General features: G+C 40.9%; 1 protein-coding gene across 10 annotated transcripts in view; it reads left to right on the top strand.

The window, feature by feature from the left end:
- The window catches only part of tbc1d22a (TBC1 domain family, member 22a), a 462670-nt gene that overhangs the window by 1494 nt on the left and 436646 nt on the right, over positions 1-24530 (top strand). For 8 of the 10 annotated variants that reach the window (XM_078553360.1, XM_078553359.1, XM_078553361.1 and 5 more), the window contains exons 2-3: positions 16843-16899; positions 18943-19271. In XM_078553360.1, coding sequence (XP_078409486.1) covers positions 16843-16899; positions 18943-19271 — 386 coding nt within the window. Of the gene's footprint in view, positions 1-16842; positions 16939-18942; positions 19272-24530 lie in introns of all 10 variants that reach the window. The other 2 variants (XM_078553362.1, XM_078553363.1) reach the window with 1 other exon arrangement.

Raw genomic sequence — 24530 nt, 5'->3', positions numbered from 1 at the left:
GGAACTAGCCAGTCTTCTTGATGGTGCAGATATGTGGTCAGAACCTTATCTCTGCCAAATATGACACTAAGGTTGCAAACTATCTGGTTCAGCTTCAAACATTTGCCAAAGGAGAGGGTTAGAGCCAATGGCTAAGGTATGCAATTTGTGATGGGGATCAAAGACATTGCTCTCAGTCTTCCCAATATTTAGTTATAGGAAGTTTCTGCTCATCCAGCACTGGATGTCAGACAAGTTGTGTGGCAATTTAGAGACTTTGGAGGGGTTGAGATTTATTTAACAAAGCCTTTACAGCAACCTAACCTGTGAAATCCAGACAGGACAATGACAAACTAGTGAATAAATCCAAGCACAAACAGTGCATAAGAACTTCATTTATGTGGAGAGACCAGAGAAACTTTGCTGTCCTCAGAAGAGACAAGGCTAAGGGGAGATGTAATAGAGCTGTTCAAAATTTTGAAGGTCTTGATGCAGTAAATAAGGAGAAACTATTTACATTGGCAGGTGGTTAGCTAACCAGAACACATATTTAAGATAATTGGCAAATGAATCAGAGGGGAGATGAGAATTTTCTTTAATACAACAATCATAATATGAATGTGCTGCTGGAAAAACTGGTGGAACTGCTTCCATTATCAACTTTCAAAAGGTAATTGGATTTTTCTTGAAAGGAAAATTTGCCAGGCTTGTCGACTTTTTTTTTAAGCTTTACTTGTCTCCCCTCTGCCTTTGTCTCCTGCCTTACACACATCTGCCTACATGAGAAGATAAACAACAGGAGGAAGCCATTTGGCTCATCGAGCCTGCTTTGCCATTCAGTAAGATAATGGCTGATGTGGCCTTAACTCCACTTTCGTGCCTGCCCACCATAACCCTTGACTCCCTTGTAGATCAAAAATCTGTCTAACTCGGCCTTGAATATATTCAATGACCCAGCCTCCACTGCTTTTTGTGGAAGAGAATTATAAGCACTAACTACCCTTTGGGAGAAAAAAAAGTTCTCACCTTTGTCTTAAATGAGAGACTCCTTATTTTTAAGCTGTGCCCCTAAGTTCTAGATTCCCTCACGAGGAGAAACTTCCTTTCAGCATTTACCCTGTCAGGCACCCTCAGAATCTTAAATGTTTCAATAAGATCACTTCTTATTCTTCCGAACACCAATGAGTTTAGACCAAGCCTGCTCAACCTTTCCTCATAAGACAACCCCTCCATCCCAGGAATCAGCCTAGTGATTCTTCTCTGAACTGCTTCCAATGTAAGTATATCCTTCAAGGAGGCGAACTGCACACAGGTGTTGTCTTACCAATGCCTTGTACAGTCTTAGCAAGACTTACCTATTTTTATATTTCATTCCCCTTGGAATGAAGGCCAACACACTATTTGCCTTCTTAATTACTTGCTGTACCTGCATGCTAACATTTTGAGATTCATGTACAAGGACGTATAGATGCCTCTGTACTGTAGCATTCTTTCCCCATTTAAATAATATTTTGCGTTTCTATTCTCCCTGCCAAAATGGACAGCCTCACATTTTCCCTCATACTTGATCTGCCAGATTTTTTGCTCACTCACTTAACCTATCCATATCCCTTTGCAAATGCTTTGTATCCTCTTTGCAACTTACTTTCCTACCCATCTTTGTATCGTTGGCACATTTGGCTACAGTACAGTCGGTCCCTTCATCCAAGCCAATAATGTAGGTTGTAAATGGTTGAGGCCCAGCACTGATTCCTGTGACACTCCACTTGCTACAGTTTATCAAATTGAAAATGAGTCTCTTTCCTGTTAGTTAGCAAATCCTGTATCTACACTAATGCATCACTCCCAATACCATGAGCTTACATCTTGTGCAGTAACCTTTTATGTGGTAACTTTATTGAATGGCTTTTGGAAATCTAAATGTATTACATCCAGTGGTTTCCCTTTATCCATCCTGGTTGTTGCATTTTCAAAGGGCTCTTAATAAATTTGTCAAACATCATTTCCCTTTCACAAAACCATGTTAATTCCGCATGATTGTATAAGATTCTCTAAATACCCTGCCACTACTTCCTTAATGTTGGATTCAAGTATTGTCCTGATAACAGATATTCAGCTAATTGGCCTATAATTTCTTGCTTTCTACCTCCTTTTTTGAATAAGGGTGTTACATTTGTGGTTTTTGAATATGCTAGGACTTTTCCAGAATCCAAGGAATTTTGAATGATTGTAGCCAATGCATCCACCATCTCTGCCGCCACTTCTTTTAAAACCTTTGGATGCAGGCCTTCAGGTTCAGGGGACATGTCAGCCTTTCCCTTTAGATTTCCCAGTACTTTTTCTCTTGTGATAGTGATTGTTCTAAGTTCTTCCCTCCCTTTTGCCTCTTGATTTTTTTACTGTTCTTGAGTTGCTTTTTGTGTCTTCTACTTTGAAGATGGATACAAAATATTTGTTCAAAGTTTCTGCCATTTCCTTGTTTCCTATTATTAATTCCCCAGTCTCATTCTTTAAGGGACCAATACTTAGCTGAGCTGCTCTTTTCCTTTTTATATACTTGTAGAAGCTTTTACTATCTGTTTCTCTTGCTAGTTTTCTCTCATAGTCTATTTTTTCCCTCTATTTTTAAGTTTGACACCAATTTTAGACTTACGTTTCCCATGCGCAAACTGAATGTGAAATTCAATCATGCTATGATTGCTGTTGCCTAGAGGATTCTTTGTGATGAGGTCATTAATTGGTCCTGTCTTACGACACATTACAAAGTCCAAAGTAGCCTTTTTCCTGGTTCCAGAACATATTATTCTCAAGAACTGTCTTGAATATGCTCTGTGAACTCAGGCTCCATTTGCCAATTTGATTCGTCCAACCTATATGAAGATTAAAATTGCCCACAATTATTGCAGTACCTTGTTTACAAGACCACATTATTCCTTGATTTATACTCAGTCCTAGATTATAGCTGCGGTTGGGGGGGCCTATACACTACTCTCACCAGTGACTTCCTTCCTTTGCTGTTTCTTAGCCCAAACTGATTCTACATCTTGTTCCTCCAAACCAAGATAATTTCTCATGGCTGTGCTGATCTCACTCTTGATTAAAAGAGCTGCCCTCCCCCTTTTCCCCTTTCTTTCTGTCCTTCCAAAATGTCAAATACCCTTGAATATCCATACCCAGCCTTAGTCACCTTGTAACCATACCTCTGTAAAGCCTATTATATCACAACCATTTATTTCTGCTTGAGCTATCAATTCATCCTCCTTGTTATTAATGCTGTGAGCATTCAGATAAAGAGCTTTTAATTTTGTCTTTTTCCCTCTTCTGACTTTATTTGCTGATGCACTTGTATTTGTACACTTTGTGACTTCTTTCACACTCTGGTTTTCATTATCCATATCGTTACATTGCACAATTAATTTGTGCTTTCTCTTTAACTTTTCAAAGTCTCCCCTCATGTGAACCCTCCATTCCCACTGTTTAGCTTAAAACCCTCTCTATAGCCCGAGTTAAGTGATTTGCTAGGACACTGGCCCCAGTGTGGTTCAGGTGAAGACTGCCCCTGTGGCACAGCTCTCTTTTTCCCCAGTATTGGTGCCAGTGTCCCATGAATCAAAACCCACTTCTCCCACATCAATCTTTCAGCTATTCTTTCAACTATCTGATCTTATTTACCTTATGCCAGTTTGCTCGTGGCTCAGGTAGTAATTGAGACATTATTATCTTTATGGCTCAATCTCTGGTTTGCCTCTTCGTATCACCTTTTTGTGCAAGAGAGTCTCCTTGTTTATGCTTTCCTATACTCTTATGCAGCATCTGTCTTTCTCTTCATCTTTATTTCTGTATCTTTTTTGCTATATCTTGTACTCCGCCTTTCACGCTACTCTTGTTTCTCACCCATATTTGTGCCTGTCAGTATGTTTCATATTTTGTCTCTTTTCCATTCACTTGCTGCAGACTTGTGGCCAAAGCCTCGGCTAAATGTCGACATAATCCAACCTTCAGGAATTGCAGGTCTAGGGTGTGTTGTCATATTTGCTAAGGAAACCGAGTCCTCAATTAGGAGGTAGGAGGGAGCATGTGACTGCAGCCTAGGGCAGGGTTTGAGAGACTCGGTTTTGGGATGCAGCTCTAGCTGTTTTTTTTTGTCATTAGTAATGCTATTAGCATCAGGTGGTTGTTTGGGCTGCACTTTTATTACGAATTTATTGCCTCTGTTTTAGAATATTGCTACAATACAGTTTTATTTATTTATTCGCGTGGGCTGTCTGCATTTCATAAGGCACTAATTATTAGTATCTGAGAAGGGCCAAGTCCATGGTTTGAAGCAGATCTAAGTAGCTCTGGGGCTATTTCAGATGTATTTAACTGCATGGCTTGAAATTATCTTGTTCATGTGATTGAAGAGACTGGATTGCCTTTATATCTAATGCTTTCCATTCAAACCAACAGTGACTTCAATTTATATTGCACCTTTGGTGTTGTAAAATGTCCTAAGGCACATCACGGGCATGTTACAAAGCAAAAGTTGGCAGTTACATAAAGAGGAATTGGAGCAGATGACTAAGAGCTTGGTCAAAGAGGTATTTTTTAAGGAATGTCTTAAAGGAGGAAAGAGAGATTGAGGTTTAGGGAAGGAATTTCAGAGTTGAGGGCTTTGGCAGCTGAAGGCACGGCCACCAAAAGTTTAGTCATTAAAATCAGGAATGCATAAAAAGTCAGACATAGAGCACTGCAGATATCTTGGGGTTCTGGGGCTGGAAGAGGTTAGAGATAGGGAACAGCGAGACCAAGGAAGGATTTGAAAACAACAAGAATTTAAAGAGCATTTAAGGATACTGAAGTAATTAATTAATAAATAAAATAAGATAGCAATGGCAGGACGGGCAGTGTGTTGCTGCTGCGGCATGTGGGAGTTGCTGGACACCAAGGTGATCCAGGGCAAACACATCTGTAGTAAGCGTTTGCAGCTCGAGGAACTTCGGATCCGAGTTAAGGAGCTGAAGTCTGAGCTGTGGACATTGCGCCACATCAGAAAGGGCGGAAGTTACCTGGACACTTTGCTCCAGGAGACGGTCACGCCCCACAAGTTAGATAATTCGAATTTGGCCTGTGATCAGGGACAGGACGATGTGACTGCAGGTGAGGCAGGTATGAGGACCCAGGGGGTAGGGTTCAAGGAGCCTCACCCCCTGAAATTGTCCAATAGTTACGAGGCTCTTGCAAGCTATGTGGAGGATAGTAGGGACTGCAGGGAGGATCAACGAACTGACCACGGCACAGTGGTACAGGGAGCCATTTAAGTTGGGAAAGGAAATAGGAATGTAGCAGTGCCAGGGGACAGTATAATTAGGGGGATAGATACTGTTCTCTGCAGCCGTGAACGTGAGTCCTGGAGGCTGTGTTTCCTGCCCGGTGCCAGGGTTAAGGACATCTCCTCAGGACTAGAGAGGAACTTGGAGTGGGAGGGGAGGGATCCAGTTGTCACCGTCCACGATGGTACCAATGACATTGATAGGACTAGAAAGGAGCTTCTTACTGAAAGAATTTGAACAGTTAGGAGCTAAATTAAAAAGCAAAACCTTCAAAATAATAATCTTGGGATTACTACCTGATCCACGGGCAAACTAGAATAGGGTAAATAAATTCAAGCAGTTAAAAGCATGGCCCAAAGATTGGCGTGGGAGGAATGGGTTTCAGTTAATGGGGCACTGCCACTAGTACTGGGGTAGGAAGGAGCTGTTCCAGTGGGACGGGCTTCACTTGAACCGTGCTGGGACCAGTGTCCTGGCGAATTGAATAAGCAGGGTTATAGAGAAGCCTTTAAACTAAATAGAATAGGGGAGGGTTCTGGAAAGGGGATACGTAGGCTTACAAAGCAAAAGGATATGCAGCATTGCTGGGCAGCTATTTAGGTAATGATACCCAGAGTGTGACAGGAAGGGACAGAGTGCACAAACATAAAAACAAAACAGCAGCAAACAGGGTCAAAGGGGGGAAAAATGGTAAAAAGGCAAAATTAATGGCTCTTTACTTAAATGCATATAGTATTCGGAACAAAATAAATGAATTAATGGCACAAATAGAGATTAATGGGTATGATCTTATAGCCATTGCAGAGAAATGGTTACAGGGAGATCAAAGCTGGAAACTAAATATTCAGGGGTATGTGACTTTTTGAAAGGACAGGCAGGAAGGAAAGGGTGGTGGGGTAGCTTTGTTAGTACGATATAGAATAAGTATGATAGCAAGAAATGATCTTGGATCGGAAGATGTGGAATACGTATAGGTGGAGGTAAGAAATAGCAAGGGAAGGAAGACACTGGTGGGTGTAGTCCATAGGCTCCCTAACAATAGCTATGCTGTCAGACAGAGAATAAATCAGGAAATAATGAGGGCATGTAAAAATGGCAGTATATTAATCATGGGTGACTTTAATCTCCTTGTAGATTGGGAAAATCAAATTGGCAGAGGTAGCCACGTGCAAGAATTCATAGTGTATTCGGGACAGTTTCCTAGAACAATATGTTGTGGATCCAACTAGGGATCAGGTTATTTTGGATCTGGTAACGTGTAAGGAGGCAGGTTTAATAAAAGACCTCAGAGTAAAAGACCCCCTCGGAAACAGTGACCATAACATGGTGGAATTTAGCATTCAGCTTGAGAGTGAGGAACTTAGTTCAGAAACATCTACGCTAAATTTAAATAAGGGTAATTACAAAGGAATGAGGGCAGAGTTGGCTGGAGTGGACTGGGAAAGGAGTTTAGCAGAAAAGACAGTTGATGAACAATAGCAGACGATTAAGAAAATAGTTCATGACTCACAACAAAGATATTTCAGTGAGGAAGAAGGATTGTTGGAAGGGGATAAACCAACCATTGTTAACCAAGGAAGTTAAGGATAGCATCAAAGCGAAAGAAAAAACATACAATGTGGCAAAGATTAGTGGTAAGCCAGAGGATTGGGAAAGTTTTAAAAACCAACAGAAGATGACCAAAACAAAAATAGAGGAAGAAAATAAACTTTGAGTGTAAACTAGAAAGTAATATAAAAACAGACAGTAAGAGCTTCTTTAAATATATAAAAAGGAAGAGAGAGGCCAAAGTCAATATAGGCCCTTTAGAGAATGAGGCTGGGGAAATAATAATGGGGAACCAGGAAATGGCAGAGGAGTTGAATAAATACTTTGCATCAGTCTTCACGGTAGAAGACACTAATAGCATACCAAAAATAGTAAAAAAAATCATGGGGCAAAAGAGGGGGAGGAAATAAATACAATAACTATCACTAGAGAAAAACTACTAGGGAAACCACTGGGGCTGAAGGCCGACAAGTCACCTGGACCTGATGGGTTGTATCCTAGGATACTAAAGGAAGTAGCTGCAGAGTTAGTGGATGCATTGGTAGTAATCTTACAAGAATCCTTAGATTCTGGAAAAGTCCCAGAGGATTGGAAAACTGCCAATGTAACACCCTTATTCAAAAAGGGAGGGAGACAAAAAACAGGTAACTATAGGCTAGTTAGCTTAACATCTGTTATTGGGAAAACGTTGGAGTCTATTATAAAGGATGTAATAGTAGAGCATTTAGAAATGCATAATCTAATCAAGCAGAGTCAGCATGGCTTCATGAAGGAGAAATCATGCCTGACAAATTTATTAGAATTCTTTGACAAGGTAACAAGCAGCAAAGATAAAGGGGAAGCAGTAGATGTAATATATTTGGAATTCCAAAAGGCGTTCGATAAAATACCACTCATAAGGCTACTTAATAAGATAAGAGCCCATGGTGTTGGGGGTAGTATATTAGCATGGATAGAGGACTGGCTAACTAATAGAAGACAGAGAATTGGAATATGGGGGGACATTTTCAGGATGGCAACCTGTAACTGACCCACAGGGATCAGGGCTGGGGCCACAGTTATTTACAATATATATAAATGACTTAGATGAGGGAATTGAATGTACTATCGCCAAGTTTGCAGATGACACAAAAATAGGTGGGAAGGCAAGTGGTGAGGATGACACAAAGTCTACAAAGGGATATAGATAAGTTAAGTGAGTGGGCAAAAGCATGGCAGATGGCATATAATGTGAACTTTGAACGTATGCACTTTGGTAGGAAGAATAGAGGAGCTGAATATTATTTAAATGGGGAAAGACTGAAAAAAGCTGCAGCACAGAAGGATTTGGGGGTCCTCATGCATGAATCCCAAAAAGCTAGCATACAAGTTCAGGTAATATGTAAGGCAAATGGAATGTTGGTGTTAATTTCAAAGGGAATGGAGTATAGAAATAGGGAAGTCTAGCTAAAGCTATACAAGGCACAAGTTAGACCACACCTAGAATACTGTGAACAGTTTCGGTCCCCTTATCGAAGGAAAGATATACTGGCATTGGAGGTAGCCCAGAGAAGGTTTGTTAGGTTGATCCTGGGTATGGAGGGATTTTCTTATGAGGAGAGGTTAAGTCGGTCGGGCCTGTACTCATTGGAGTTTAGAAGAATGAAAGAGGACCTTATTGAAACGTGTAAGATTCTTAGGGGGCTTGATAGGGTAGATGCTGAGAGGTTGTTTCCCCTTGTGGGAGAATCTAGGACCAGAGGGCATAATCTCAGAGTAAAGGGGCACCCACTTAAAACAGATGAGGAGGAATTTCTTCTCTCAGGGTGGTCAATCTGTGGAGTTCTTTACTACAAAGGGCTTAGAGGCTGGGTCATTAAGTATATTCAAGGCTGAAATAGATAGATTTTTAATCAGTAAGGGAATCCAGGATTATGGGGAAAAGGCAGAAAAGTGGAGTTGAGGATCATCAGATCAGCCATGATCTCATTGAATGGTGGAGCAGACTCGATGGACTGAATGGCCTACTTTTGCTCCTATGTCTTATGGTCTTAAAATCGACATATTGCTTAATTGGGAGCCAATAGAAGTCAGTGAGCACTGGGATGATTGGTGAACAGCATTTGGTGTGATTTTGGACACAGGCAGCAAAAGTTTGGATAACCACAAGCTTAAGAAACGTAGAATGTGGAAGGCTGGCCAGAAGTGCTTTGGAACAGTCAAGTCCAAAGATAACCATTTGTAATTGTATGGCCCAGCATATCCCTCACTTAATCATTACCATCAAGCTAGGGGATCTGGCTCAATGAATTGCATATGAGAGCATGCCAGGAGCAGCACCAGGCATCCCTAAAAATGAGTTGCCAACTGGCGAAGTGACAGCACAGCACTGTGTACATGTTAGACAGCAGAAGCAGCATGTTATAGATAAAGCTAAGTGATCCAACCAGCTGAAGGACCAGATCAAAGCTCTACAGACATGTCAAATCCAGTTGTGAATAGTGGTGGTCAATTGAATAGCTAACCAGAGGAGGAGGCTCCATGCCCACACCACATCCCAATGATAGTGGAGCCCAGCAAGTCAGTATAAAGGACAAGGCTGAGGCACTTGGAGCCATTTCCAGCCTCAAGGGCTGAGTGGATGATCCATCTCAGCCCCCTCCTGAAGTCCCCACCTTCACAGATCTCAGTCTTCAGCCAATTAAATTCACTCCACCTGATATCAAGAAATGGCTGAAGAGGTTGGATACAGCAAAGACTATGGGCCCTGATAATATTCTGGATGTCGTCTTCAGAATTAGTGGTACCCCTAGCCAAGCTGTTCCAGTACATCTACAACACTGGCTTCAGCCCAACAATGTGGAAAATTGCTTACAAAAAGCGGGATATATCCAATCTGGCCAATTTACTCACAATCATCAGCAAAATGATGAAAGGGGTTGTAAACAGTGCTATCAAGTGGCACTTATTCAGCAATAACTGCTCAGTTTGGGTTCTGCTAAGGCCACTAGGCTGCAGACCTCATAACAGCATTGGTCCAAACATGGACAGAAGAGCTGAATTCCAGAGATGACATGAGAGTGACTGCCCTTGTCACCAAGGCAGCATTTGACTCTGTGTGGCATGGAGGAGCCCTAGCAAAATTGAAGTCGATGGGGATCAGGGGCAAAACTTTTCAATGGTTGGAGTCATACCTCGGTCAAAGGAAGATGTTTGTGGTGTTGGAGGCCAATCACCTCAGCCCAGGGCATCGCTGCAGGAGTTCGTCAGGCTAGTGTCCTAGGCCCAACCATCTTCAGCTGCTTCATCATTGACCATCGCTCCATCATGAGGTCAGGGGTGGGGATGTTTGCTGATGGAGGGATTTAAACATGAAGTTACAGGAAAGGTGGGCATGGATTTGGGAGGCGACAAAATGTTCAAGGACTTGAGAGGAAAGGGAGGTAGATAGTCTGGTGGTTGATTCCAAGGATTGAGGGTTGTTTCCCTCTGAGGAGATGGGTGATGACAACACATTTGAAAGAGAGGGGAGCAGTACCTGACGAGAGCAAACTATTAACAATATTAGCTAATGTGGGAGCCGCGAAGGGCAGTTGGGTGGTTCGTAGTTTTGTAGGAATTGGATTGAGGAGAAGGAGATGGGCTTCACAGGCAAGGTGAACTTGAGAGGGCTTGAGTGGAGATTGGAGACAAATGAGAGAACGATGCAAGTTTAGGGGTCGGAGAAGAGAAGGGAGAGAAGTGGCAGACAGCTGATTGGATGATCTCAGTCTTTGTGATGAAGAAATTGATGCACTTTTCATACCTGTTGTGATGAGGGTGAAGGAGGCAGGGTTAAGTAGAGAAAAGAAGCTGGGGGTTAACTTTGCTTTGTTTTGGCAGAGGAGAGCAGAGCCTGAGAGTGCTTTGTTGCCCAGCCAGATCTAGCAATGAAAGGCTGAACCATATTCGTTCAAGTCTGCATCCCTTGAGTGGTGATGAGGCCTGTAACAGAGGGAACTGCCAGGTTGTGAGAGAATGGCTGTGCCAAATATCACTAAAGTATTATCTGTTAATTCTGTCAATACATATGTAGCATGTGATGTAAATGGAAAATAACTAAATTATATGTCACTGAATTAATGACAAGTCTCACTTGTTCCGAATCACATCTCTATGGGAAAGTACTTAACACCAAATGCAGTAATACTGACCCAGAAAGTTAGTTGTATAAACCAGAGAATAACCACCACATTTTTCCTGATCAGTAGTTTTTACACCTCATCCATTTTTTGGGAGGAAAGATGAAGACTCTGTTGTTGTGCCTTCCTTTTCTCACCTTGTTATGATCCATTCACAATTAATTGCCACTGTGCTTGTTCTTTTGCACCCTGTGGATAAATAGAGTCTGAAAGTATAGATGAGCCATGTTCTAATTGAATAGCTGAGTAGGTGAGAGGGACTCAATGATTTTTTTGTTCCTATGTGTAATATAAATGGTCCCTTTGAAATATCCAACAAAAATGGGTTATGTTTTTTTAAAGTATAAGCAACAAATTTGTAGTTTGGTGAAGAGGAAGCGGTTGGGGCCAGGGAACTGGAAATTGTTAACATGATGTAGGGTGTCGGAGGAATCACGGATGTAGGTGGGAAGGGACTGGACAAGGGAAGAGAGAATTGAGTCAAGGTAGCTAGAAGTGAGTTCCGTGGGGCAGGAACAGGCTCGACCGTGTCCGGTCCATCTCCCGCGCATCCGCCCTCACACCTTCCTCTCCCTCCCAGAACCATGATAGGGTCACCCTTCTCCTCACTTATCACCCCACCAGCCTCCGCATTCAAAGGATCATCCTCCGCTATTTCCGCCAACTCTAGCATGATGCCACCACCAAACACATCTTCCCTTCACCACCCCCCCGGTGGCATTCCGCAGGGATCGTTCCCTCTGGGACACCCTGGTCCACTCTTCCATCACCCCCTACACCTCAAACCCCTCCCACGGCACCTTCCCATGCAACCGCAGAAGGTGCAACATCTGCCCCTTTACTTCCCCTCTCCTCACTGTCCAAGGGTCCAAACACTCCTTTCAAGTGAAGCAGCATTTCACTTGCACTTCCTTCAATTTAGTCTACTGCATTCGCTGCTCCCAATGCGTTTCCTCTACATTGGAGAGACCAAACGCAGACTGCATGACCCAGACCTCCCTGTCGCTTGCCATTTCAACACTCCACCCTGCTCTCATGCCCACATGTCCGTCCTTGGCCTGCTGCATTGTTCCAGTGAAGCTCATTGCAAACTGGAGGAACAGCACCTCATCTTCCGACTAGGCACTTTACAGCCTTCCGGACTGAATATTGAGTTCAACAATTTTAGATCATGAACTCTCTCCTCCATCCCCACCCCCTTTCCGATCCCCCCCCTCCCCCCCCCCCCCGCCACTTTTCTTTTTTTATCCCCAATAATTTATATAGATTTTTCTTTTCCCACCTATTTCCATTATTTTTAAATGTATTTCTATCCATTGTCTTATCTCTACCTTTTAGCCTATGTCGATCCCTTCCCCCCACCCCACCCCCACTAGGGCTATCTGTACCTTGCTTGTCCTGCTTTCTACTCTTAATGTCACTTATTAGCACATTCCTTAGATAACATCACCACCTTCAACACCTCTTTGTTCTTTTGTCTATGACATCTTTTGGCTATCTCCACCTATCATTGGCCCTCTATCCAGCTCTACCTGTCCCACCCCCCCCCTTAAACCAGCTTATATTTCACCTCTTTTCTATTTTTACTCAGTTCTGTTGAAGAGTCATACGGACTCGAAACGTTAACTGTGTCCCTCTCCGCAGATGCTGCCAGACCTGAGTTTTTCCAGGTATTTTTATTTTTGTTTTGGATTTTCAACATCCGCAGTATTTTGCTTTTATGTCAGTGAATAATAGTTTGCTAGTTTTGTACTGGGCAGTGAGACGAAATGTTGTGCTTTCACTACCGTTCAATAAGATCAACTAGTTCAACACAGATCAATAATTGGATATGGGCCACGCTGGGCTCTGTGGAACAGCAACATACGATGCAATTCACCTTCATGCAGACCTTCTAAAGTTTAGTGCTTAATTGTTCCTATCATGTAAACTTTTGTGCTTCTCATCACTGTCTGATTTTTGATATGTGTATCTATTCTAGTATTGAGTCTAAAATTCAGTTCATGTAGCAGCAGACCATTCCATGATGAGAAACAGTAACATTCAAATATCCTTAGGCTAAATCTTTACATGATGCTCACCAATGTTCATGTTGAGATTTGATTACGGTTATGTAAGTTTGCACTTTAATGATGGTCCACAGTGAGAGGTTTGCAAATCTTTCTGATTCTTAATTTCCTCTGAGGCAATAGAAACCATTATTTGCATAGGTTAACTTGCACATCATTTTTGACCTTTGTCGGGTAGATTTACAAACTTGAGTTGGGGCATCAAAATCTGTACACAGATTTCTTAAATATTTCACATTGACAACATTGTGAAGGTTTGATTTTTAATTAAAGTATTTTCAATTCCTTGGGAATGCTATTTTTGAAATGTATTGCAAAAGAGGTGGTGCTCTTAACATCGAAAGGGAATTGTGGCAAATGGGGGAAGGTTGCAAATTTCAGTGTTGGGGACATTAGAGAAAAATTGTTCATGCCAGCTTTCATACTAATTACTAAACCCATTTCTCTGCCCTTTCATTAAAATCATCTAACTTCCTCTTAAAAATATTAACTTTTATTTGCAGACACTTTCAGCAAAACATTGTGTGCTTTGATTTCCAATTGTATGGAAATGTTTCCTTCAAAGCTCCTCCTTTATGCTTCAGCTTATGCTGCCTTTATGTCCCCTTGTTACCAATGGTGCAAGATTTCCATTGGTAATTTACTTTCTTTTTTATACATAACTTAAAGCTTTGCTATTTATGCATGTGAACCTTTTCTGCTCCACTTAATATATCCATTTTTAAATCTTTTATCATAAGTAGATTTCGTATTCACTCATCTTTGGTATGGTTCTCATCAGTACACAAATCTTTCTGATCAATATATTGAGAATGAAGGTTAACTTTTTGGCTATTATCAACTTGGAATAAGAATTAATTTTTGGGCCATATGGAAGCTGTCTGCAGTTGCCTTATGGCAGCTTTTGGGATTTGGGGTTTGGGAAGATATATTAGCTGTTGAGAAGTGAATAACAGAAGGAAGGTTTTGATTCATTCTCAAATGTGTAAAAGAAAGTTGTTCCGAGTTGGCCAGATGCGCACACCTTGCAGTCTTTTGTCCAATGATTCTCAACCACATCCTGGTGCAGCTTTACCATTAGCACAAGCTCTGTATTATATCTTGTTTTTAACTTATTTATTTTTGAGAACTGAATTAATAATATTGCAGTTGGTTCAAAAAACACTGAATCTGTATCATTTTCATTAAACTTCAATTTCATGTTATACCTGTAAAAGACTTGTCTGCTCCAAATGCAATATCTTTCCATATAGAAAATCTAGGCATCTTGCTTGAATGGTGAGCTGGTTAGGTGGTAGATTTTAGATTGTCTGGCATGTTACTTGGACACTCAGTTCTGCAAAACTGTTTGTGTCTTGGGGCTGATGGTTCAATCTATCTTTAATTTAAAAAAAATTGGAATCTTCATTTTCCCCCATTTGCCATGGTCTGACTTGTCCTTAAAATCACTAACTTTCTTGCTTTTTGGACTGCATTTTGTTTTTCAACCATGTGTGCACTGACCTATATTCCTGGTTTGGCAATGCCTCAATTTTAAAATTCTCATTCTTCTTTTCAAATTTTCCACCATAATCTTGCCTCCCTATCTGTGTAATTGCCTCCTGCCCTTCAACCTTCTGAGATCTCTCTGCTGCTCCAATTCTAACATCCTGTGCATTCTTGATTTTAATCACTCCTCTGCTGGCTGTTGTGCCTTCAACTGCCTAGACCCAAATATCTGGAATATAATCCGAAAATGCTGCACATCCTCAGCAGGCCAGGCAGCATCTGTGAAGAAAGAAACTGCATTAAAGTTTTAGGTCTATGGCATTTTGTCAGAACTTTGGAATTCCCTCTAAACTGCTCTGCGTATTTATCTCTCCTCCTAAGGTGCTTCTTAAAACCTACCACTTTGTCCAAACATTTGGTTATCTGCCCTACTATTTCCTTATGTGGTCTGATGTGAAATGTTGATGCATAACTTCACTTCCAAGTGCCTTGAATCATTTTACTTTGTTAAAGGCATTTTAGAAATTCAAGTTGTTGTTTGGCATCACCTAACGATCACTTTGTGATTTTTAGATTGCCTTTTTTAATACTTGTTACAACTTTAGTGATGTCTTGTCTTGTCCTCAAGAGTATAGCATTGAGCTGTGTAATAATTTGCAACCTGCAAAATATTTTCCATTGTCTCTTGGCTTTTGGGGAACTATAGCATCTCCGTATAAAAGGCTTGCATCTGTATTGCTACAAGTTTAGTGGAAAGCAAATCAGAAAGGAACTGGGATGAAGGATATATACACAATGTATTAAAAATAAATTGAGTAAAAATATGCCATAGTTCAGCCATGTAAGTTAATTTGGACTAATTGACAGTAAACCTATCGTGTGTGATACTGTACCAGGCACTGCCTGGAAAGTGGGTTAAGCGAAAATTGGGTACAAATAACATCAGAATTCACTTAGCCTGTCCACATTGACTGTTACAACCCTGCTGCAGTTAACTCATTTAGCACTTTGGTGAGACAGCTGTAATATTAATACTTTGCCAACCAAAGTGCTAATACAGTTACTGTAATATTAAAGGTATAACTTTTACGATCAATCTTAAGTAATTGTTGAAAAGTCTGTGACAGCCTTTTCCCTGAAAAGGACAAGTGAAGGTTTTTTGAATATTATCAGTCAAGTTGGAATCAGGGTACCAGTTTTGTCCTTTATTTTCAAGCCAGGGTGAGCAGTATTGGAAATAACCTTCATGGTTATCTTGTGACGCATGCTTGAAATTGCAAATGAGGGCAGGGCTTGCTGACCTTGGTCAAGGAGCCTACTCGTGCTTCATTGTTCACACAAAAATAATGGTACCAAGAACCTTTGTTGGACCTCAGAGAACCACACCTGATCTGACTCAAAGCCTTCCAGAGTGGGGAAGGGGCACGCGACTGAAGGAGTGTTAAACGTTTTTTTTCTCTCAATATTTAATTCTATTGGTTTAGTTGCATCTTTTTAAAATTTGACTTTGGGTTGTATCTAGGGTTATTTTGGAAATAAAGCCACATATCTTAAAATTGTTTTATAATTTCTACTCAGTCTAAATAGATTGCTGTCTGCTGAAGAGCCCAGGTTGGGTGGGGAGGAGGACACGAATGTAAGTGTATCTCACTGGATGGGAATGAGGGGAAAATGCCTGCATGAAATTGATGGAAGAATAAGAAAGAGAGCATGCGTTTGGTGAATGGTGCCAGTCACTGTTCCCGCTTATTTGTGTTGTTATGCACAGCATGTTCATTTAAATTTGAGGGTCTTTTAAATGTTTTTGCACAGCTGTATAAACACTGTAACTTAAAGGGATCGATTTGTATTTGGCATGCACCAAATGTTGGGCTTGCTGTGCAGTTCAGAGGGAATATTGGTGCCAGTATGTAATCCATGCAGAGCGAGAATATACACTCAAACTAGGTGGGAAAAAAAAGGAGTGTAAGCTTAAACAGTGACGGGGGAGGTGGGGTGGTGAGGTAAGAAAGAGGAGAGGAAAGGAAAGAGTCAAAGAACCAAAAGGATGTAAAAATGCTCATAAACCCTGGGCCATCTTAACCTGGTGCTGGTGATGTTATAGCTTTTCGTAAGTGGCTCAAGAGCCTTATGAGCATGTAAATAGTCTATAAAAAGAAATTTGGACATTATTTTAATATTAGTTAAATACACAGTGCAGTCATATGTGCCTGAGTAGTGCAAAATTGCTGATTGATTTTATGTGACACATTGTGTGCTGATACTGATTTGTACATTTCTTTGCAGTATACAACATGTATATGGAGCTCAGCATCCTCCATTTGATCCTCTGTTACATGCAAAGTAGGTGTGAAGATTATTACTCGATTTTTATAAATGAAGGTATATCAATATAATATTTAAACACTGCATTGATACATCATCCTGCATGAATTGTGCTTCTGGATACTCAGTTTATAGAGAACAGTTTATCATTGTTAGGTTATTGTATTTTCTTCTAAATTTCCACTGCTGGAAGACTTCAGCTCATTAAGATGAGAGTATTATTGTTGGGGAATGTAACATTTCCATGCATTTGATGCTAATCTTAAAGTGTTCTCATTTAGAGTTTGAAGGAGAGTGAATTTTGGCACCAAGTTGCTCTTTGAACTTGGTGGGGGGTTGGGGGAAGGGGCGGAGGAGAAAATATTGGATGGAAATCGTGTCCCTGAGCTGTGGGATTTGGATGACGAGTGAGTGTATGAATTGCTAAAGGGGGACATGAGTGTCTCTGAACTAGGAGATTGTCATTGTGAACAATGGGATGAGGGAACAATGGTCTGAACTTTGGCCATGATTGGTCTGTTCAGTATGGGGAAATCCAAATGTCACTTAAATTTTTACTTTTTTAAAAATAAAAGTTGTGAATTGAAGTTAATTGTTAAATTACACAGAAGGCACTCATTAAAAAAAAAATCAGTTTTTGGGTGGGAATGTAGTAAATGTCGGCCGGCTGTGGGAAGTGTAAATATTGGACCATTTGGAAGGAATGAGTATATTCTAAATTTGCTGTTCATGAAAATGAATTTTCAGTGAATATCACTCTAACTAGCCACAACATAATTTACCAGCTTTATTGGAGCTTTCCTATTTTCCACACCATCCACAGTTCCAGAATAAGACTAACATAAATCATGAAACAAGAAAATATAATTTGGCCAAAGATTCTGGTTCTTTTTACCTTATCATTTCCTCTTCTGAGAGAATTCTGCAGAATTTCTTCCCACTATTCAAAGGTAATTGACAAAATTGTGGAATACCTATATTCTTTTAATAAAAACTACGCTCACTTGTTCCAAATTTCTTCTGTTTCCCTGTCCCACCACCACCACATTTTGATTTTTCAATCCTGGTCTGTTGACCTAGACAAAAATATTTTCATGGTGGTCACAGCACAAGAGCCATCAAGTTTTAAACTACCTTTGTTTCTGTTTAATGTGATTTATGACCTGCAAGGCTATAACAAAACCAATATTTATCCAGCATTCATTGCTCTTGGAGTGCCTGTTCTACATATTTACTGCCCTAGAGGGTGAGCGAGTTATTTTCCAATCTTAGGATGAAATAAATTCAGCTTTTTTGTTTTTTTGACCTTTGGAACCTTTTTCTGTGCATTGATCTCTTTGAAGGCTGGCTGCCCAGAACACAGGTCATTGGTGATGGCATCACTCATGACCTATTCTAGTTGAATAAAACTAGTTTGAACTTGCAGCAAATGGCTTTGAAATGCATTCAATATTGGACTCATTTTGTTGAGATCCGCTTCAGTTATTGGTTAGTACAAAATACTATTTTTTTCATCTTTTGCAAATGGACACCTTATGTTTGTACATTTTGTGTTAAGTTTCAATGTGCAATACCTTCAGTTTTACTGTGTGAAAATCAAGCTGGGTGAACAAAATGTTCAGAAAGAGCAGCGATCTTCATTTTAATTTTTAAGTAGCTCCCAATGTATCTGAAGTACCAGAAAATTCAGTTTATATGTAATTTGGATCTGAGAAATTTTAACGGTTGGTCTTTGATATAGTGTACTGCTGGAAGTAAACTTGCTAACTAATGGTGACAGTCATGTGGTAGAGGAGTTTTAAATGGTAAATGGTATTCTGACTGTTACTTTCGATCAAAATTATGCATTTCACATAATATCCAAGAGCACACCAAATAATTCTCCAGTAATGATCTTGGGTACCAGGTTTCAAAATATGAGTTTAAAAAAGGAAAATAGAAATCCTTAACATAATACTGAATAACCAGATGCCATTCATCCTGTTGTAAAAATTGTGTATCTGGAACCATATTTAATATTGAGAAGCATTGATGCAGTATCATTCTTTTTTTGGCCAACAGCTTACTCAAAGCAAATTCAAAGCCACAATCTGTATTAATGAGGACAAAGAAGGTTACGACTTTCCAGGAGTTTGAGAGTATTACAAGTGATGCTTGGGATGTTGGTGATGATGATGATGAACTCTTGGCGATGGCTGCTCAAAGCCTTAATACAGATGTTGTTATGGAAACAGCAAATAAAGTACTTCAGATTCATAGCAAACTACAAGAACAGAAGCAGCAAGACAAACAAACAGAGACGTCACCAGAACAATTGGACCGTTTAGAACAAGTGAACAATAAAACGGACATTGTAAAGTCGACTGGGACAGTTGAACTTGATAGATCAGGTAATTTGAACAACTAAATATCATTTTATCTAACTATGTTGACACTTGTCTGTGATTTGTGCATTCAGATTGAAATTTTGCAAGTTTGGGGGAGGGGAGGTGGTCTTTTTCCTGAACTTGTTGTTCCCCTTGACCTATGGAGAAATGCAGAATTGAAGATATTCTTCTTTAAAAATGCAGATCTACTCTACCTTAAACAGCATGTTAACATTTGGGCTGGAATGCTGTTACTGGCAGAAAGGCGATAGGAGCAGAGTGTGTTGCTGTCCAGCTAGTTGCAAGTCTGGTAAAAAATCTATTTGATTTGCGCCATTTCACAGAACACTGAGTAATTGTTAAAGCACCATATGGTCCATTTCACTGACTCTGTAACTCTTGTTCACAAGGTCCTGGATTCAATTCCCAATTATGACTTGATTTTACTTGGATCTAAAAGAATTTGTGGAGCATTAAAAACATTAATATAAAAGCATTGATTAACTTTTGATTTTCTAACATCTTTGAGTAATTTGTCTGACTCAAGTTTTAGGCCCTGTCTTAATTATTTATATGCTTACGTGATTAACTTATTTGCCTTTGTCATCCAAGACATTTACAATAATTATGATAGTCTTACTTCCCTTTGTAACTTTACAAACTAATTTTATAGTCATGGCTCATTTTCTAAAGTTTATTTAAGATTTGTGCAGTTGCTTCTACTGTTAGAACAGATTTTGAAAGTACTTTCAACTATTAAGTACTTTTTGCACCTATTTTTGCTTCTTGTTTATTGACAAGAACTTTTTTATTCCTCTATTGTTAGTACACCTAAATATTTCAGAAAACCTAACTGGAAGATGCTGTGTAATGCCATCGATTAGCACACTGTCCTTTGTCTTCAGGGGCTCAAGTTCAAATTTCTTCCCCCTATGACTGAAAGAATTGTTACGTGAAATATGTTTGGAGATATGTGCTTGTGTGTCGTCGGCCCCTGTAACAAAATTCATTTATATCTATGTTGCTTGACTTGATTTAATTTTGAATTTGGAATTATTTTGAATGTTAAACTAAACAATTTTTTATTCATTTGTTCATCAGAATGATTAGAGTGTCATAAAAGTAGGCTCATGATGCATAATCTGAAGCATTTCATGCTGGTTGGGAATGTGCTCATGACACCTGCGAGGCTTGGAATTGCTGCATTCCGTTCACACAGTCATGTACAAAGAAAGGTGTTCAGCAGTGTTCTCTGTTGAAGGTTGGGCATTCCACATGGTTTGTAATTTGGATTGCTTGGTGGACTGTCTGCTGCCATCCCTCTCTATCGCCACCCCCTTAGCCCAATCTCAATCTCATGGATTTAACAGGACAAGCTTTGACATGTGGGATGAGCTGTGGCCTCATCAAAGTAGTCAGTAAGGTTTTGGATGTCTCAGTACATTAGGCAGAGGAGGTGAGTCAATGTACAGCATTAATAAGTTACGTCATTTTTTCAGAACTGATAAATATAAGAAACTATATTGTTGTCACTGTGGAAAGGGCACCCTGTCCACAGGATATTTTATGTAGACCCTACTGGTTGTTGGCTTGTCTTGTTCCCCTCCTCATGGTGCTTTTCTGTTTGTCTTTTGTAAAGAGAGATGCATATATTGCCACCCGTGTATTCGTTATTTCAGTCTGTTGTGTGTAGAGCAAGAGTGTTCTGTAAAGATCTGTTACTGCTGTTGAAATGGGAATTGGATAAACTCTTGGAGGGGTAAAAAATTGCAGGGATATAGATTAAAAAGCATACTTTAGAGGTAAAGCAATATATACTTTTGATAACGTGACGAATTGGATTGTTCTTTGGAGCCACCATAGACTTGATGGACCAAATAGGCCCATCTGTGCTATGCTATTCGGTGAATCATTGGAACCAGTGTAGACCATTCAGCCCCTCGAACCTTTTCTGCCATTCAACAAAATCATGGCTTGTTTGTATCCTAAGGTTTTCCATAGGCTTTGGTTCTATATCCCTTTATATCCTTGGCTCGCAAAAAATTTGTTGATCTCTGCTTTAAAATCACTTGACTCAGCATCTCTGCTTTTTGTGGGTGACAGTTCCACAAATCATCTTTTGTGTTGTGTTTCCTAACATGTCTCCTAACGGCCTGTCTCTGATTTTAAGATTATGTTCACTTGTCCTCAATTCCTCCACCAGCAGAGAATGTTTTTCTCTGTCCTGTGAATTCCACTTAAAATCCTAAGAATGTCAATCAAATCACCTCTTAACCTCCTATGTTCTAGGGAATACAGACCTAGTTTATGTTAAATCTCATAATCTCACTGTTGAAGCCCTTGTAGCTTTCTGGTGAATATATGCTTACAGGTATTATATGTAGTACTTATTGTGTGACCTAATCAGGATATTGTATTGCTGTAGCAAAACCATCTCTTCTCATTATATTCTAGCCTTCTTGTTAGAATAACATTCCATTAGCCTCTTAATTTTTTGTACCTAACAACTGTATTTTAGTGAATTGCGTACAGGAACTGCAAAATTTCTTTGGACCTCCACTGTTTGCAACTTTTCAGAATTTTGGGGATCTCATGCTTGCCTGCGTTGAAATTGACCTGTTAGTTTTTCCCATTCATTTAATCTATCAATCTCATAATTTTATGCACCAATGTAGACCACGTATAATTCCACCAATCTGTGTGTCATTTGCAAAACTGGATATGTGGCTCTCTATTTTTGCAAGCTAAGTCATTAATAAATAGAGTGAATAGTCCAGCACAAATCCTAGTGGGCTATCAGCAGTCACTCCCTTCCAATTTGATTATATACCTATTATAGCACTACCGCCTCAGCAATCTCCTAACCAGGTCAGTGATTAGCTGTCAATCGCATGAGCTTAAATTGTAGCAAACCATCTTTTATGCGGAGCTTTATTGAATGCCTTCTAGAAGCCCGTAGAAATTCTCTTGGGAGGTGGGGGCATAGTGGTATTACCACTGGACGAGTAATCCAGAGACTCAGGTTAATGCTCTGGGGACCCAGGTTCAGATCCCACCACAGCAAATGGTGGAATTTAAATTCAATAAAAATCTGTAATTATAAGTCTAATGATGACCATCAAACCTGTCAAATGTCGTAGAAGCCCATCTGGTTCACGAAGGAAGGAAATCTGTCCATACCTAGCCTGGTAACATATGACTTCAGACCCACAAAATGCCTTCTGAAATGGCCTAGCAAGCCACTCAGCTGTATCAGCTAAAAAGGTCTAAAAGAAATGGAACCAGGCAGACCACCATCAACCTAGGCACCAGAAACGACAATGGCAAACTCAGCCCTGTCGACCCTGCAAAGTCCCCCTGACTAATATCTGGCGGCTTGTGCCAAAATTGAGAGAACAGTCTCACAAAATAGTCAAGCAACAGCCTGACATAGGCACTCTCACAGAAACATAACTTACAGACAATGTCTGTACAGACACCACGATCACTATCTCTCACCGGCAGGACAGGGTCAGAAGAGGTGGCAGCACAGTGGTATAAAGTTGGGAGGGAGTTGCCCTAGGGGTCCTCAACATCAAATCTGGGCCCTATGAAGTCTCATAACATTAGGTCAAACATGGGCAAGGAAGCCTCTGCTGATTCTACATACTCTGCCCACCCCCCCCGGCCCCCAACCCTCAACTGATGAACTCCTCCTCCATGTTGAACACCACTTGACGGAAGCACTGAGGATGGTGAGTGTGCAGAATGTACTCTGGATGGGGAACTTGAATGTCCATCATCAAGAGTGGCTTAGCACCACTGCAGACTGAGCTGGCTGAGCCCGAAAGGACTTAGCTGCTAGACTGGGTCAGCGGCAGGTGGTGAGGGAACCAACAAGAGAGAGAAACATACTTGACCTCATCCTCACCAGTCTGCCTGCCGCAGATGCATCTGCCCTTGATAATATCGGTAGGAGTGACCACCGCACAGTCCCTGTGGAGACAAAGTCCCATCAACTCTATCGTGTTGTGTGGCATGACTATCGTGCTAAATGGAATAGATTTCCAACAGATCTAGCAACTCAAGACTGGGCAGCCATGAGGCGCTGTGGGCCATCAACAGTAACCGAATTGTACTCAACCACAATCTGTAACCTCATGGCCCAGCATATTCCCCACTCACCATTCCCACCAACCCAGGGAATCAATGTTGGCTCAATGAAGAGTGCAGGAGGGCATGCCAGGAGCAGCACCAGGCATACCTAAAAATGAGGTGTCAACCTGGTGAAGCTACAACACAGGGCTACTTGCATGCCAAACAGCATTAGTAGCAAGTGACAGACAGAGCTAAGAAATTCCACAACCAACGGATAATATCTTGCAGCCTTGCCACATCCAGTCGTGAATGGTGGTGGACAATTCAGCAATTCACTAGAGGAGGAGGCCGCACAAAATCCCCCATCCTCAATGATGGGGGAGACCAGCACACCAGTGCAAAAGATAAGGCTGAAGCATTTGTGACAATCTTCAGCCAGAAGTGCCGATTGGATGATCCATTTCGGCATCCAGAGGCCCCCAACCTCAGAGATGCCAGTCTTCAGCCAATTCGATTCACTCCACGTGATGTCAAGAAATAGCTGAAGGCACTGGACACTGCAAAGGCTATGGGCCCTGACAATATTCTGGCAATAGTATTAAAGACTTGTGCTCCAGTATTTGCTGCTCCCCTAGCCAATCTGTTCCAGTACAGCTTCAACACACCAGCATCTATCTGGCAATGTGCAAAATTGTCCAGGCACGTCCTGACCACAAAAAGCAGGACAAATACAACCCGGCTAGTTACTGGCTCATCAGTCTGCCCTTGATCATCAGGAAAGTGATGGAAGGGATCATTAGCAGTGCCATTAAGCAGCACTTGCTTAGCAATAACCTGCTCACTCATGCTCATTTTGGGTTCCGCCAGGGTCACTCAGCTCCTGACCTCGTTACAGCCTTGGTTCAAATATGGACAAAAGAGCTGGATTTGCAGAGATGAGGTGAGATTGACTGCCCTTGACATCAAGGCAGCATTTGACCGAGTGTGGCATCAAGGTACCCGAGCAAAACTGGAGTCACTTGTAATCGGGAAACTCTCCACTGGTTGGAGTCATACCTTGCACAAAGGAAGATGGCTGTGATTGCCAGAGGCCAATCAGCTCAGCTGCCAGACATCACTGCAGGTGTTCCTCACTGTTGTGTCCTTGGCCCAACCACCTTAAGCTGCTTCATCAATGACCTTCCTTCCATCATAAGGTCTGAAGTG

Source organism: Cetorhinus maximus, chromosome 12 (genome assembly GCF_964194155.1).
Source record: "Cetorhinus maximus chromosome 12, sCetMax3.hap1.1, whole genome shotgun sequence".
Lineage (NCBI taxonomy): Eukaryota > Metazoa > Chordata > Chondrichthyes > Lamniformes > Cetorhinidae > Cetorhinus > Cetorhinus maximus.
This window is presented reverse-complemented; position numbering and strand designations above follow the sequence as displayed.